The sequence below is a fragment of the Oryctolagus cuniculus genome, chromosome 15, assembly GCF_051225735.1.
Source record: "Oryctolagus cuniculus isolate XC-2025 breed Fujian yellow rabbit chromosome 15, ASM5122573v1, whole genome shotgun sequence".
NCBI classification, from domain to species: domain Eukaryota; kingdom Metazoa; phylum Chordata; class Mammalia; order Lagomorpha; family Leporidae; genus Oryctolagus; species Oryctolagus cuniculus.
Genome location: NC_142881.1, coordinates 60,230,691 through 60,247,351, shown reverse-complemented (window position 1 = coordinate 60,247,351; position 16,661 = coordinate 60,230,691). Strand labels below are relative to the sequence as shown.

Genomic DNA, 16,661 nt, shown 5'->3' with positions numbered 1-16,661 from the left:
ATAAATTTCAGATCATGGGGGCACTGGACAACGTCCAGAAAGGCTGCAACATGGATTGCTTGAAATACTACACGAAACCTGAAATTTGCTGTTAGTTATTTATATCACTGGATCTTCAAATCAAAAGAGTTCATAAAAATGTAACAAATGACCAAAGAAAATAACAGGCAAATCCAAGACCCAGTGTTGGTATAATCCTGATGCTGGCTAAGGAGGAAAACAGCTTACAAGGATTAGGAGCAGAGGAATTGAACTGACTGACTGCAAGATGGATAGTCTATCATATGCTTGGTAGAAAGAACCATTATCAAACCCTGACAGTATGATAATTTGCATTGTGCTCATGTGAAAAAATATTCCTTATCTTAGGAGAGACATGCTCCAGTACTTAAAGATAAAATGTCAAATGGTTGGGGGTGGGGGGGAACTACACCAAAAGAACATTGGAACTTGTCTGTAGTTCCTGGGATTTTGTAAGGAAAAACACAGAGAAACAAATAAATCACATTAAAGAAATGTATCCTGATTTCCATAGCAATTTGTTAAAATATTAAGACTGGCTTGATGATTTGAGGAAATGGTCTCTCCTTTATACCCAGATGTCATTACATTAATATCTATACTTTAGATCTAACTGAATAACCCTGGGCCATGAAGAGCCTTAATTTAATCATTCACCGAATTGAAAAATTCACTGAGTTGTAGACGCAGATATCCTGTTAAGAGACTAAGGAGAATAGAGGGGACTGCTGTTCCATGTTCAAAGAGTTCACATCCTAGGAGAAAGAATAATAAAGGCAGGGCTGGCAGTGTGGCACAGCTGCCTGAGAGGCCTGCATCCCATATGAACTGGCTGCTCCACTTTGGATCCAGTTCCCTGCTAAGATGCTTGGGAAAGCAGCAGAAGATGGCCAAAGTGCTTGGACCTCAGCCTGGCCAGTACTAACTTCCCCAGCCATTTGGGGAATGACTCAACAGATCAAAGACTGAACCAATGGATGGAAGATCTAATGGAATAAAGACATAACCATCAGCCATTCTCGCTCATTGCACAAAAGAAAGATAAACATTGGAATGTACTCCTTCCCATTGAATCTCAGTGGCCTCTCACACCCTATTGCCTTTATACCCACCCTGCATTCTTTTCCAGGTTCCCAAGGCCCACCCATTTCCAGGAATTCCCCTGCTACCCTCTACCCCCCACCCCCATCACCATCCCTAGCCCACCTTAAAAAGTCTAGGCCCCTGGGGGGTCTGGGTTGTCTGCCCTGTGTTCCATCAATTTGCACGCAGACAATTGGTCACCCACTTCCATGAATTTATTTTCTCTGAATAAGTCCGGTCTGGCTGTAAATTCCTACACTGCTTCCTCTCTATTCTTTTTTTATTTATTTATTCTTTTTATTTTTTATTTTTTTGACAGGCAAAGTGGACAGTGAGAGAGAGACAGAGAGAAAGATCTTCCTTTGCCCTTGGTTCACCCTCCAATGGCCGCCGCACTGCGGCGCACTGCGCTGATCCGATGGCAGGAGCCAGGTACTTCTCCTGGTCTCCCATGGGGTGCAGGGCCCAAACACTTGGGCCATCCTCCACTGCACTCCCTGGCCACAGCAGAGAGCTGGCCTGGAAGAGGGGCAACCAGGACAGAATCTGGCGCCCAGACCGGGACTAGAACCCGGTATGCCGGCGCCGCAAGGCAGAGGATTAGCCTAGTGAGCCCCCGCGCCGGCTTGCTTCCTCTCTATTCTGCCCAGTGTGAGGAGGCCACCAATCTGCAACTTTTCCTAACAAGATCTGTCTTTCTCTAACTCTGCATTCAAATAAAAATAAATACATTTAAAAAAAAAATAGAGTAATAGGCCGGTGCCGCGGCTCACTAGGCTAATCCTCCGCCTGCGATGCTGGAACACCGGGTTCTAGTCCTGGTCGGGGCGCCAGATTCTGTCCCGGTTGCCCCTTTTCCAGGCCAGCTCTCTGCTGTGGCCAGGGAGAGCAGTGGAGGATGGCCCAAACCCATGGGAGACCAGGAAAAGTACTTGGCTCCTGCCTTCAGATCAGCGTGGTGCGCTGGCTGCAGTGTGCTGGCCGCGGTGGCCATTGGAGGGTGAACCAACGGCAAAGGAAGACCTTTCTCTCTGTCTCTCTCTCTCACTGTCCACTCTGCCTGTCTAAAAAAAAAAAAAAAATAGAGTAATAAAAGCAATTCAAAATCTCAATACATTCATATTTTTTAAAGGTTTTTATTTTATATTAATAATGTAACAAAAAAACGATGACAACTACTACTGATTGGGATGAATTCAATGAGTTATACATTGTGTATCCTACCCCAGAATTCTATGGCTTTGTCACTGTTCCCATTCCACAGAAAATAGGTCTCAAAGAATTCAGTTAAATTTCCCCATGTTGGGGACATCGCTGTGGTGCAGCGGGTTAAAGCCCCAACCGGCAGCACCAGCATCCCATTTAGGTGTTCCACGGGCTGCTCCACTTCTGATCATGTGCCTGGGAAAGCAGCAGAGGATAGCCCCAGTGCTTGGAACCCTATACCCACATGGGAGACCAGGAAGAAGCTCCTCTCTTTCTCTCTCTCTCTGTACCTCTGCCTTGCAAATAAATAAAATAAATCTTTTAAAAAATCAGTTTTTTGATAATCTGGTAGGCACTCCTCAGGAGGATCTTATTGGGAAGAAATATTTAAGGACCTTGCCAGCGACACTCTTGGCTCTATCCTATTACAAAAGGGTTCATCCCTGTGTTTGCCTTTGCAACTGAGATCTCTAATTCAAATTACCCATCAACTGTGAGATTATTTCTCATAGAGATGGTATTCTAGCCTAATTCTGGAGCTAATTCTATAAAAGATGTACTTTACAAATAGAAGAGAAAGAAAAATTTCCTATGTGCAACTTTTAAAATCTTATTTCTGGACCATGCCATTAGCACAGTGATGTTGTCACCTGGGACACTCATATCCCATATTGAAGTGCATGGATAGAAGATCTCTCTGTGTATCTGTTTCTCTATCTTTCAAAAGAACAAAAATTATATAAGTAAATAGTTAAATAATCACTATTGAGAGATTAGAATATGCTAAAGCTGTCTGAAACATTTTATGTGTTTTCAAATCATTCAACTCTAAAACAATTGCATGGTCATGTGTGCATGTGTATGCATATCAAATTATACATTCATAAATTAAATATTTTAAATAATTTTGATTAATTTAGTTAATATTATATTAGTGGAATAACCACATTTCTAAAAATAAGTATATTTGTTGTATATTGAATTGTGGCAAGAACCTGTGCTTTAATGAAATTCTTGTGACAACACTAAATTTTATTGATCAAATTGTAGTGTCTCATCCTTTCACTCCTTTTTATGTACAGAAAAGGACTATAGGTAAATACTAAAAACATTTACAACTCTGAAACATAAGCACTTCTCAAAAAGGCAGCCTGCATTCTCTTATTATGGCCATTCTTGTAGATAAACCCTCCACCACATTTTTGAAAACATAAAAATAAACGATATATTATGGACACTAAAAGGGAATCCATTATTAAAAGAATTACCATGAAAAAGAATTAAGATCAATACTTAATCAACTGATCTACCTCCACAGACAGTTTCCTGGTTTAAGATCCACTGACCTTTCTTCATATTTGTTCACTCAGTTCATCCAAATACTGTATCCTTTGGATGACATATTGGGAACAAATATATAGAAAACTTTCTAATTATAGAATATATGGTTTTAAGAAAAATAGAATAGTTATTTGGCTACTTTTGTCTCACACACAGGAACAGATTCCAGTCAGTCTGTGGGCATCTATTGAGATGTAAGGGAGACCTCAGAAATACGAATCCAGCACCGTCAACACATAAGCACAGTATGAGCATATGTATTCAAGACAGAAGGCATATGTTCTTCTGTGGACTAGGAAAATTTCAACAGACTTCTTTTTGTAGCTTGAGTGAAACATTCCTCAAGCCCATCCAGCCCCACTTGGGTTTATTCACTGACTCTCTGTTTGGGATCATTCCTAGAAATCATAGAATGGACGTGACGTGAGTCTTGAGCCCCTGGAAATGCACACGCTCCAGTGAAAGCTGGAGAGCCCTGCCCTGAGATCAGTGGGATCATCCCCAGGCAAGATGCTGTATTACAAACTCTGGGTATGAAACCAGAAGCCCCATGTGTTCCTTTGATCGTGTGAATAAACACTGATGCGTGAGCACACGTCTTTAATAGTTTTTGCCAGCTTATGACATAATGAGCAAAATAAGGACCATGTGTTGAGTCAACAAACTAAATTATTAAATTGATAGGCTCTTTCTGTATTCTGAAAATATCTTCTTCCAATTTATATGTTTCTCTGTGTGTTCTTATTTAAGCTGCTATCCCTTTGTGGTTAGTCTTTTTATTATTATTATTATTATTATTTTGACAGGCAGAGTGGACAGTGAGAGAGAGAGACAGAGAGAAAGGTCTTCCTTTGCCATTGGTTCACCCTCCAATGGCCACTGCAGCCGGTGCACCGCGCTGATCCAAAGGCAGGAGGCAGGTGCTTCTCCTGGTCTCCCAGGGGGTGCAGGGCCCAAGAACCTGGGCCATCCTCCACTGCACTCCCTGGCCACAGCAGAGAGCTGGCCTGGAAGAGGGGCAACCGGGACAGAATCTGGCGCCTCGACCGGGACTAGAACCTGGTGTGCCGGCGCTGCAGGCGGAGGATTAGCCTATTGAGCTGCAGCGCCGGCCTGTGGTTAGTCTTACCACCATCTCCAAAATTTCTCCCACTAACCTATTATACATCTAGAAGTCCAGGATTAGATGCCCAGCACTATGAAGGATTCTACCAAAATGGAATGTTTTTCCCCTGAACAAAGGTCAACCTTAGTATTTAATTTAGCATTTAAATTTGCAACATATTGCTACAGGTGATGAAATGTTGCATTTTAAACTGAGTTAAGAAAACGATCACTTTCCCAATTATTTCTTTTACTAACTGGAAACAAAGTTATAGATAAGTATGCAGACAAAAATCTTTAGCAACTCTGTTATCTTCCATTTCTTATAGCTTAATAGATTTCAAAGATAAACAAGGTAATTCAATGACATAGAATTTAGTCTTTTTAAACCAACAGTAGTATACATAATAACAACATAGTAAAGAAATGACTGGTTCTGTTACCACTATTTGGAGCTATTTATTTGTACATTCTTTGTCCCTCTTGTTTTTCAACAGCATTTAATCTCCTTGAGGGCAGGACTTTCATTTTGCTCTTAAAGATCATTGTAGCCCAGAATTTAGTATGTACTCAAAAAATATGTACTGAATATTAATACTAATGTTGTTCACAAAGGCCTGCTTAGGAGCGTTTAATAGGTGCGATGGCACTAAACATTTTGACTGTCAGTATGTCATGCCAAACAAAATCACCTGTGAATGTGATTCATTCAAGACTCACTTCTCAGTTTAAAACCTATTTCAAAGACCTTCACACATAGCTGTTTGCAAGTGTTCTGTTCTCTTCTGGTGAGATAGGGTCCTAGTCCTCCAGCACCCTGGCTCATTGTCCTTGGTCAGTATTAGAATGGAAGGAGGGGAAGTAAGAGGGGAGGGAGGGAGGAGAGCAGCATGGCCAGTGAGGACCCCAGCAGGGGTTTCCGCTTTTATTCCACCAATCAACCTCCACGCATGGTTTCCTGGTTTAATATCCACTGACCTTTCTTCATATTTGTTCACTCAGTTCATCCAAATACTGTATCATTTGGATGGCATATTGTGAACAAATATATAAAATATATAGAAAATATCCCTTGCTAGCCACAAGACTATCTAATTATAGAATATATAAATGTGTCCCCTGTCAAATATGTCCATGCAGTTGAACATGAGATGATTTGCAAAAACCACCCATACTTAGCCATGCCATCATGTCCCTACTGTAGTTCTGGGACTGTTTTTGCTGTGTGGTCACTGCAGATGCTACTTTGGGCTATATGCCTTTCCAGGCACATGTTCTACCTTATACACCTTCTTCCTGGCCCCAGGAGGCTAGCCAGGATATACTCCATCAGAGGGTTCCCTGTTCCTTGGGCTTCCCATTGAGATTAACCAATGAAAGCAGCAGGAGACTGAACACACACAATGACTGCTTGCAGAAGCATCCTTCTACCAAAGGCCACAGCTAAAGCCTGTGTTCCCTTTATCTACCTACAACTAGTTGGCCTGGGTTCCTGCTCCCACCCTCTTTCCTGTTGGGGCTTGGTAGCGGTAATAGGACTCAGTCTTTTTTTTTTTTTTTTTTTAATTTAAAAGATTTATTTATTTATTTGAAAGGAAAAGTTATATACAGATGGGCAGAAAGACAGCGAGAGAGAGAAAGAGAGAGAGAGAGAGAGAGAGAAGGGTTCTTCCATCCATTGGTTCACTCTCCAGATGGCCACAACAGCCAGAGTTGTGCCAAACTGAAACCATCCACCAGGAGCTTCCAGCGGGTCTCCCACATGGGTGCAGGGGCCCAAGGACTTGGGCCATCCTCTACTCCTTTCCCAGCACATAGTAAGGAGCTGGATCAGAAGTGGAACAGGAGGGACTGGAACCTGTGCTCGTATGGGATGCTGTCACCACAGACTGCGGCTATAACCACGACACCACAGGGCCGGCCCAAGGTCTCTGCCTTCTTTAGTGGTTCTTTTCCATTCCTAGTTTTATCCTTAACTCTGCCCACACCCTTTAAAAACAATCCCTGAATGAAACTCTGCTGGGGCCAGCGCTGTAGAACAGTGGGTTAAGCCTCCATCTGCAGTGCCACTATCCCATGAGTCCTGGCTGTCCCAATTTGGATACAGCTCCCTGCTAATGTGCCAAATGCTTGGGCCCCTGCACCCACAGGGGAGACTCAGAAATACCACCTGGCTGCTCGCTTCAGTCTTACCCAGCCCTGGTTCTTGCAGCCATTTGGGGGATGACCCAGCAGATGGAAGATCTCTCTCTATCTCTTCCTCTCTATCCCTCCCTCCCTCCCTCTCCCTCTAACTCTGCCTTTCAAATAAATAATCAAAGGAAGTAGGCTAGATCTCTAGTCAACGCCAAGTGCAAAGACAGAGAATTATAAAAGACACCAAGTTGTCACCTGTCAGTCCCCTGGGTAGCATCCAGCTGGAACTTCACCCGTTAAACCTTAAGTTCCAAGTGTATTCTTCTCCTACCCTCCCCCACAACACACAGATTTCCCTTTCTTAACTTCACGTCCTTTTTGGCTACACACTGTATTCTACATTTGCTTGAGAGTGATTCGCATTTCTTTGAAATATTATGATTAACAAAATTTTAAAAAATTGTAAATGCAAACACCAGAAAACAGAATTATTTTTCCTTTTCAAGCACATCCCTATCCTTGAGCACCCATCAGCACCTGTAGAGGGAAAGTGAGTTAAGAATTCAGCTGTTTGTGATACCAGATGAAATTCGGCTACCCACAGGCACTTATTAAAAGAGTCCATTGCCGTGAATCCCAAATCATATTTACTTCTGAAATGTATTCCAGGTGACAGACACCCACAGACTAGCAAAATAAACATAGGACTAAACAGCACTTCCAAAGCCCAGTTCTAGCTCCTAGCAAAGGTGGGAGGACTTGGCTGCCAGGTATAGTCTAAACTAAATACAAAGATGGCCCCTTTTGCCTACTGCTTCCCTAAATTTGACAATGTAACAGTGAGACTAGAATTATTCCTCCCCTAAAGAATTCAAGACAAATACGCCTGAGGTGGGGACCAGAATTGTGGAGGAATGGGTAAAGCCGCTGCCTGCAATGCAATGCTGGCATCCCATATGGGTGCTGGTTTAGGTCCCAGCTGCTCCACTTCTTACCCAGATCCCTGATAATGGCCTGGGAAAGAAGTGGAAGATGGACAAAGTGCCTGGGCCCTTGCCACCATGTGGGAGACTGGGACAACATTCCTAGCTCCCAGCTTCAGTCTGGCAAAGTCCTGGTTGTGTGCAGCCATCTGAAGATTGAACCAGTGGGTATTAGATATATAACTCACTCTCTGTCCCTTTGTACCTCTTTCAAATAATAAATCTTTTTTTTTTAAAAAATGCCTGAAGTGGATATACCAGTACATCTAGTATAGGATGAGATTATGGGACCAGTGTTGTTTTGGGGTAGATTAAGCTCCCCGCTTGTGACACTGTCATCGCAAATCAGAGCTTCAGCTGTCAAGTCCTGGCTGTTCTGCTCCTGATACAGTCCTGTTAATGCACCTGGGAAGGCAGAGGAACACAAAGTACTTGGGCAAACCCCGACGGAGTCTCATGCACCTTGCTTCTACCTGGTCCATCCTTGGCCATTACAGCCATTTAGAGAGTGAATTAGTGGATGGAAGATCTGTTTCTCATTCTCTTTGAAACTCTGACTTTCAAATAAATAAAATACACTATATATATGGGAGAAATCAGGAAACCTAGGTAAGGCTGTTGCTAATACACTCCTATAGTTGGGGAAGGGGTGGATGAATCAATAAAGAAGAAAAGCAGGAATGGGAATTTAGTTCTACAGTTAAGATGCCCACACCCCAGCTAGGAGTGACTGTATTTCATTCAGCTCTGGCTGGTGACTCTGGCTTCCTGCTAATACAGACCCTGGGGAGCAGCAGGTGACAGCTTAAGTGATTGGTTCCTGCCATCCACACAGGGAGTACTGGACTGAGTTCCCAGCTTCTGTTGAGAATGAACCAGTGGGTGGCTGGTTGGTTTATCTTTCTCTGATGCCCAAATTAAAAAAAAAAAAATCTTGAAGAAAAAGAAAATGGGGGCCAGCACTGAGGCTCAGTGGATTGAAGTCTTGACCTGCTGGTGTCCCATATGGGCACCCATTGAGTTCCAGCTGCCCTACTTCTGATCCAGCTCCCTGCTAATGTGCCTGAGAAAGTACTGCCTGAATAGCAGGAGAAGATGGTCCAAGTCCTTGGGTCCCTGCCACCCACATGGGAGACATAGAAGAAGCTCCAGGCTTCAGATAGGCTCAACTCCGGCCAATGTGGACATTTGGGGAGTGAATCAATGGATGAAAGACCTCTCTCTCTCTCTCAAAATAAATAAATCTTAAAAAGAAAGAAAGAAAGAAAGAAAGAAAGAAAGAAAGAAAGAAAGAAAGAAAGAAAGAAAGAAAATGATCGTTATTCTATTTGTCCAGATTCAATGAAAGTTTGTGCCAGGCAATTTCATTCATTTCACAGTGCCTAGCACAAGGCTGACTAAGTGGTAAAGAAAATAAATACTTGTTGGTTGATGAAACATGTATATAGCAATGCTGGGTACACACAGGAAATGGAAGCTCAAGGTGGTCAGACAAATGAGAAAGCAATGCAAGGCTTGGTTCTTCAAGTCAACATTTTCAAGCTTTATGACAGGGAAAACAAATGCAAGAAAATTCTGCCACATTGACAGTTCAACATGTTGCTCCTTTTGAGGGCTAAAACTTTCTTTGCCAGGAAAAGCTATGATTAAGTTAAAATATTTTAAATTAAATGTATACAATATAGAGAGCATTAATTTTATTGCTTAACATTTCTTCTAGAATTAAAAGGTTGTCTAAGGTTGCTAATGTTTATAATAGCAATCCACCACTTGAAATTTTAAACACACAAGCACCTATTTGCTAGACTAAAGCTAGCCTAGAACTTTTAGTGATGCCATATGCTTTTAAATTAACCCTTCTAAATGCTGTACACAGCTCACAACAACAGATTACTGGCTTATAACTGAATTAGGTTACTACTAAATATTCACTAGGCAAAATAAAGAAAATAAACATGAATATTCCTATATATTCCTGATGCCCAAATTAAAAGATGATTACACTGAGAATTTTGGATTAAGCATTCATAATTTGGCTGTAAGATTTCAATGACTTACACATTTTAAGTTGAACTAAAATCTCTAAGGACCCTTTATCTCTGGATGAAAAAAGAAATCACACATTTTCAAATAGTATTTAATGTAAGGTCTATTAAAATCACAATCGATCATAGCTGTCAACTTCAAATAGTGCCATTCTCCTAAAGAGCTTAAGTTTACACACTGGTGCAACACAACAAATGCAGATGCTGCAAAGAAAAATGAATTTTATTCACAATACTTTGCATATAAACTTTTCCTTCTGCAGACTTGTGTGGAGTTGAAAATAAAGGATGCTAATATGCACACTATGCAGCACATAAAAAAAAAACAGGAGAGAAAACACTTTAGTTGGGTGAAAATTCATTTATCTACTGAAAATCTGGGAGTATCCACATCCACTATACTTCAAATTCACCAAAGTGACAGAAAAATATTATATGAAATGGAAAAAAATTAAATATTATTTAATCAACAGCTGATTACCTTTAAAACTTTGGGCTTCTTTTCCCTCTGGGGCCTCTTGTTTTCTTTTATAACCTAAAAAAAAATCAAATTGCAAAATGAACCTCCATTTAAGCAAAAAAAAAAAAAAATAGCTCCCACTCCCCCCAAATTTCTGGCTATGTCTGTAAAACTACTTATACCATTTAAAATCATCACCATGTTTGCTAGGCAGCACCTAAGGAGCTTATGTAAAATGTATACTCTCAAAGTCACTGAAAAAAAACCTCGCATAAAGATGAAGCAGGGAAATACCCTTTTCTCCCCTTAAAGTCTGTCTTAATTAGCCTCTGCATTCTTCACAGCGAAGCCCACGAGGTAGCCATCTTGCTTGCTTCTGCAGAGGAAGCGGCTACAGTGGAGCACTCCTGCAAACTGCTTTTTGGTATTATTATCATGGTGTTTAAAGGCAGCCCTGGCCTGCCAGCACTGTAGACGTGCTGGGCATGCCTTTTGCAAAAACAGCCCCACAAAGAGTGCAGCCAATGGCAATGCAGAGCTTAGCAACTCCAAAGTGATCTTCTCAGCCTAGTCCTTCCTAGACAAAGGATCTCCTGTGTGGCTCGGCTCTCACCACAGGACACAGGCAGCCACAAGCTGCGACATGGAGTTCGCCGCACAGGATCTGGTCGCGCCGAAATCACAGGAGGCTTCGCAAAAACAATGCACACAAATCCCCCAGGTCGCCGCCATCGGATCGATGGCCCAGTCTCCCTGATTAGTAACCTCTTGGCGGCTCCCAGGGCAGGTCCGCGCGGGGGAGGGGTGCATGGCTCTGCCTCCAACCTACAGGAGACATAAGGGAGCCTCGGGGGGCACTCGGGCTCCAGCAACTCTGGAAGGTATTGTGCATTTTTACTTTATAAGGCAAGGCTAAATATTGGCGATATTTAAGGCAGGGAGGTTATGCGAGGACAGTGTAGGCTCAGCTGTTGGGCTGCGTGTCTCATTCCTGGGAACCACACCTCTCTGCAGCAGGCGCTTTGCCCAGAAACACAGCGATTTGATTTCTGTCAATAAATGTCCAATGACAAAGGCGGATTAAAAAATAACCGTGAAGCCACTTAAAAGGAAAAAGGACAGGAGGAGGACAAGGGGAGGGGGAGGAGTTTGCAAAATGCACTTGCCACTCTGGAAGAGACAGGATTTCTCTGGGTATTCCCTATGACCTTCACTTCCCAAGGAAATCCCTCTTCTACCGGAAGGCGGACCCGGGCTTGTACCTTTGGGACAAAAGCACACCTTTGGCTCCTCTTTCTCCCAAGACCATCAGCTGTCACTGGAGCATCTCTGTGCAGAGCTGCCAAGCAGGTCTCCATGTGGAGCCATCTGCACAGCAGCCTGGTGGTCACACGGAGTCACCACTGCCCAGGGACCCAGACCCCCGCAAACCACCGCCTCCCCACTCATACCTGGACAGCCCTCATGCTCAGTGGTGGGGGGAGAACTGGCACCGGGGCTGACACCTGCTAGACACTGCTAGGGCAGGGCCAGAGGAGTTTCCCTCCCATTAGCCCCCCGGCGTCACAACAGCGCAGCAGAGGAGTGGGCAGCTGCCGGGAGCTGGCTGGACTCAAGGTCACTGCTAAAATACAGGGCAGGGGCAGGTCACCGTCCCATTGTAGCCACCTTGACAGGCGCTCCAGTCTTGGGAAGACAGCCCCAGCTCCAGCCCTGCAGGGCCAACATTTCAGCAACACATTTGGGGGATTGGCAGGACGGACTGCCTGGCTGCTCAGCCAAAGATGGGTTTTCCACTTGCAGTTGGATTTAGAACAGATTCCCACAACCAGAAATTGGGAACAGAGTGAGGGCCGGAAGGCCTGCATTTCATCAGCCTTGGTTCCTAGGTTTTCGGTTTGCCACGAAAGCATGCCTTTCCTTGTCGGGACGGGGACTCCAACATGTTTTGTTTGCCCACTTTTAAACGCCCTCTCCCTCACCACCCCTCAAAGTGTTTAACAAGTTCACATCAAGGAAAAAGCCTTAGTGGGTGTGGTGTTCTCAACTCTTCCTTAAACACTTGTAGCAAAACCAATGGATTCTGATGTAACCACACGCACCAGCACAACTCCAAATCCATGAAGCCCACGCCGTGGCTGAGAGCTGTCTGTGCAGAATGAAGCAGCCATGAAACAAGCACAAATACACTAAGGTGTGAAATGGGTCTAAAACCTTTTAGCTTTACAGCGATTCTAACTTCTCTTCTTTCTGCGATTTTTTTTTATTCTCATAAAATACCGACGTTCCATGTCAACTATTAAGTGTACAATTTAGTGACATCATCAAGTGCGTTCAGCAAGTAGTGTGGCCATCTCCACTCTGCTTCCTGAACATCAGCCCCTTCCCATATACTCTGTCATCATTCAAACAATAATTTTTCATTCACCTATCCTCAACTGCAAGAAACTTCTGCTTTCTGTCTGTGGATCTGACTACTCTAGGTACATCATTTAAAAGTGGTATCCTGCAGTATTTATCCGTTTGTGTCTGGTTTACTTCACTTAGCATGTTTGCACGACTCAGCTATGTGGTAGGATGTGTCAGAATGTCTTTCCTTTTTATGGCCAAATCGTGTCCCTTTGTATGTATATACCACAATTAATTTTATCCATTTTTCTGTTGACAGTCTGGGTGCTTCTGCCTGCTGGCTATTGGGACTAATACTGCTAAGAATATTTGCATTCAAGCAGTCACTTGAGTTAGTGTCTGCAATTCTTTTGAGTATGCATAGACCTAGGAATGGAATCAGTAGATCACATGCTAAGTCTTATGTTTAATTTTCTGAGGAACCACCAAACTCTTCTCCACAGCAGCTGCACTTTCCTGCCACCCATGCACACAGGATAGCCCTTGCATTCGAATAACATATGCCCCTCCTCCTAAACACATGAATATGTTTCAATAAAAAAAATCAACACTTTTTTTCCAGGTTGATTACTTAACATTTACTAGAGGTCCATGATACAATTTTACATTTAAATCAATGCATTAGTCATGTACTCCATATATTGCATCAGTGAAATACAACCTGTCTTGGGGAGTTACAAGTATGGAATATTTTCAAGAGCCCCATGGATAGGGATTGTCACTGCATGGCATCCTCACGGAGACACACAACTTTGCAGAAGCAAAGGTCTGTGTGCATACTCTGTAAAGTTAATTAATAAATAAAGCCAAAGCTCATCTCAGCTAGAATTGAGGGTTAATGAAAATGACAAGAGCTAGCATTAACTCTAAATATCAAACTGGTGCTACACATGAAGATCCATTCTTGTCTGAACATACATATACCCATTGGTTATAACCATCTGAATTATTTAAAAAAGATTAATTTATTTGAAACTCAGAGAGAGAGAGAGGGAGGGAGGGAGAGAGGGAGGGAGAGGGAGAAGGGGAGAGAGAGTCTATCTGCTAGTTTGCTCTCCAGATGGCTGCAACAGCCAGTGTTGGAGTCAGGTTGAAGCCAGGAGCTAGGAGCTTGCCTTCCAGGATTCCCATGAAGGTAGCAGGTGCCCATGCACTTGGCCCAACCTCCACTGCTTTTCCCAGGTCATTAGCAGGGAACTGGATCAGAAGGCACCACAGCTCACTATGCTAATCCTCCACCTGCGGTCCCGGTTGGGGCGCCGGATTCTGTCTCGGTTGCCCCTCTTCCAGGCCAGCTCTCTGCTGTGGCCCGGGAAGGCAGTGGGGGATGGCCCAGGTCCTTGGGCCCTGCACCCCATGGGAGACCAGGAGGAAGCACCTGGCTCCTGGCTTCGGATCTGTGCAGTGCGCTGTAGCGCGCCAACCGCAGCGGCCATTGTGGGGTGAACCAACGGAAAAGGAAGACCTTTTTCTCTGTCTCTCTCTCTCTCTCTGTCTACTCTGCCTGTCAAAAAAAAAAAAAAATTAAATTAAATTAAATTAAAAAAAAAAAACAAGGTGGAACAGCTAGGACTTGAACTGGCACCCACATGGGATACCAGCATCACAAGCGGCAACGCTGGCCCACGTCTGTTTGAATTCTAAACTTAGTAATTTGACAGCTTCAACTCAGTTTTCATGGAGAAAACAGAAATCACTAGCAGAGAAACTGGAGGCCAGTCTGAAGTACTTATAACTATGTCCCAGGAAAAGCAAGATTAGAAACCAAGAAAACTTGTATCAGAGTCTTAATTATTCAGAACTTGCTATCACTTAACTGTTTTTCCTCAAAACAAATAAATCAGGACTACTAACTGCATGAACTGTTATTTGATTTTGCAATCACTTAAGTAGGGGTGGGCACCACTCGCATCCCATATGGGTGCAGGTTCAAGCCCTGGCTGCTCTACTTCTGATCCAGCTTCCTGCTATTGTGTCTGTGAGAACAACTGAATGTGACTCAAGTCCTTGGGCCACTGCAACCCATACAGAAGACAAGACCCATATGAAGCTCCTGGCTCCTGGCTTTGTCCTGGCCTAGCCCTGGGCCATTGTGGTCATTTGGGGAGCAAACCAGTGGATGGCAAATCTCTGTGTATGTGTGTCTGTCCTGCTCCCTCAGTAAATCTGCCTTTCAAATAAATACAAAAATCTTAAAAAAATTTTACTCACATATATAAAGGTTTTCATATATTACAAAAGGAGATACGTATCTATCTCCTTTCTCTTAAAAACAAATAAACCCCCACAGGATTATAGACCAGAGACTATCAGAGAAAATTTAATCTAACTACCATAGTTCATAAACTGAGGCAACAAAGAAAAAAATTATCTAACTCAGTTTACATGAGTTAGAACTTGTTCTGAAACTGCTCTTAACCACTCACACTGCTTGCTCTATAACTCCTTTTTCTTTTTAGTATCTAACAATACACATTTGTAAATAAACTAAAATAATCCTAAATAAATGTCCTCCAAAAATACGTATGTGGATTGGTGCTGTGGCGCAGTACGTTAATCCTCTGCCTGCGGCACCAGCATCCCATATGGGCACTGGTTCTAGTTAGTCCCTGCTGCTCCTCTTCCGATCAAACTCTGCTATGGCCTGGGAAAGCAGAAGATGGCCCAAGTCCTTGGACCCCTGTACCTGTGTAGGAGACCTGGGAGAACTGGCTCCTGTTTGGCACAGCTCTGGCCATTGTGGCCATTTAGGGAATGAACCAGTGGATGGAAGTCCTTTCTCTGTCTCTCCCTCTCATTGTCTGTAATTCTACCTCTCAAATAACTAAAGAAATTCTTTAAAACAACAACAACAACACAACATATGTTGGGGGCAGCATTGTGGCAGGTTAAGGTGCTGCTTGTTTGCAACACTGGCATCCCATATCAAATCCCCTATTGGAGCACACTGCTTAGGGTCCCAGCTACTCTGCTTCTAACCCAGCTCCCTACTTTGAACCTGGGAAGGCAACAGAAGATGGCCAAGTGCTTGGGTCCCGGTCACCCTGTAGGAGACCCTGATGGAGTTCTTGGCTCCTGGCCATTGTAAGACAATTTGGGGAGTGAACCAGTAGATGAAAAGATTTCTTTCTCTCTAACTTTCCCCCTCTGCCTTTAAATAAATATATAAATATATTTAAAATTATATATCTTCAGAGCCGGCGCCGTGGCTCAATAGGCTAATCCTCCACCTTGCGGCGCCGGCACACCGGGTTCTAGTCCCGGTCGGGGCGCCAGATTCTGTCCCGGTTGCCCCTCTTCCAGGCCAGCTCTCTGCTGTGGCCAGGGAGTGCAGTGGAGGATGGCCCAGGTGCTTGGGCCCTGCACCCCATGGGAGACCAGGAAAAAGCACCTGGCTCCTGGCTCCTGCCATCGGATCAGCGCGCTGCGCCGGCTGCAGCGGCGGCCATTGGAGGGTGAACCAACGGCAAGGGAAGACCTGTCTCTCTCTCTCACTGTCCACTCTGCCTATCAAAAAAAAAAAAAAAAAAAAAATTATATATCTTCCTTTTAAATAAAAAATATATATTTAGGCCGGCGCCGTGGCTCAGTAGGCTAATCCTCCACCTTGCGGCGCCGGCACACCGGGTTCTAGTCCCGGTCGGGGCGCCGGATTCTGTCCCGGTTGCCCCTCTTCCAGGCCAGCTCTCTGCTATGGCCAGGGAGTGCAGTGGAGGATGGCCCAGGTGCTTGGGCCCTGCACCCCATGGGAGACCAGGAAAAGCACCTGGATCCTGGCTCCTGCCATCGGATCAGCGCGGTGCACCGGTTGCAGCGGCGGCCATTGGAGGGTGAACCAACGGCAAAGGAAGACCTTTCTCTCTCTGTCTCTCT

General features: G+C 43.9%; 1 protein-coding gene across 14 annotated transcripts in view; it reads right to left on the bottom strand.

Moving 5' to 3' along the window:
• Positions 1-16,661, bottom strand: part of TET1 (tet methylcytosine dioxygenase 1) — a 118,495-nt gene that overhangs the window by 58,755 nt on the left and 43,079 nt on the right. For 8 of the 14 annotated variants that reach the window (XR_016222222.1, XR_016222221.1, XR_016222220.1 and 5 more), the window contains exon 3: positions 10,401-10,454. Coding sequence is in view for 7 of the 14 variants with exons in the window: in XM_089314951.1 (XP_089171077.1) it covers positions 10,401-10,454 (54 nt within the window). In the remaining 7 variants the exon portion in view is untranslated. Of the gene's footprint in view, positions 1-10,400; positions 10,455-10,561; positions 11,386-16,661 lie in introns of those variants that run through there. The other 6 variants (XM_051823231.3, XM_070057768.2, XM_051823229.3 and 3 more) reach the window with 4 other exon arrangements.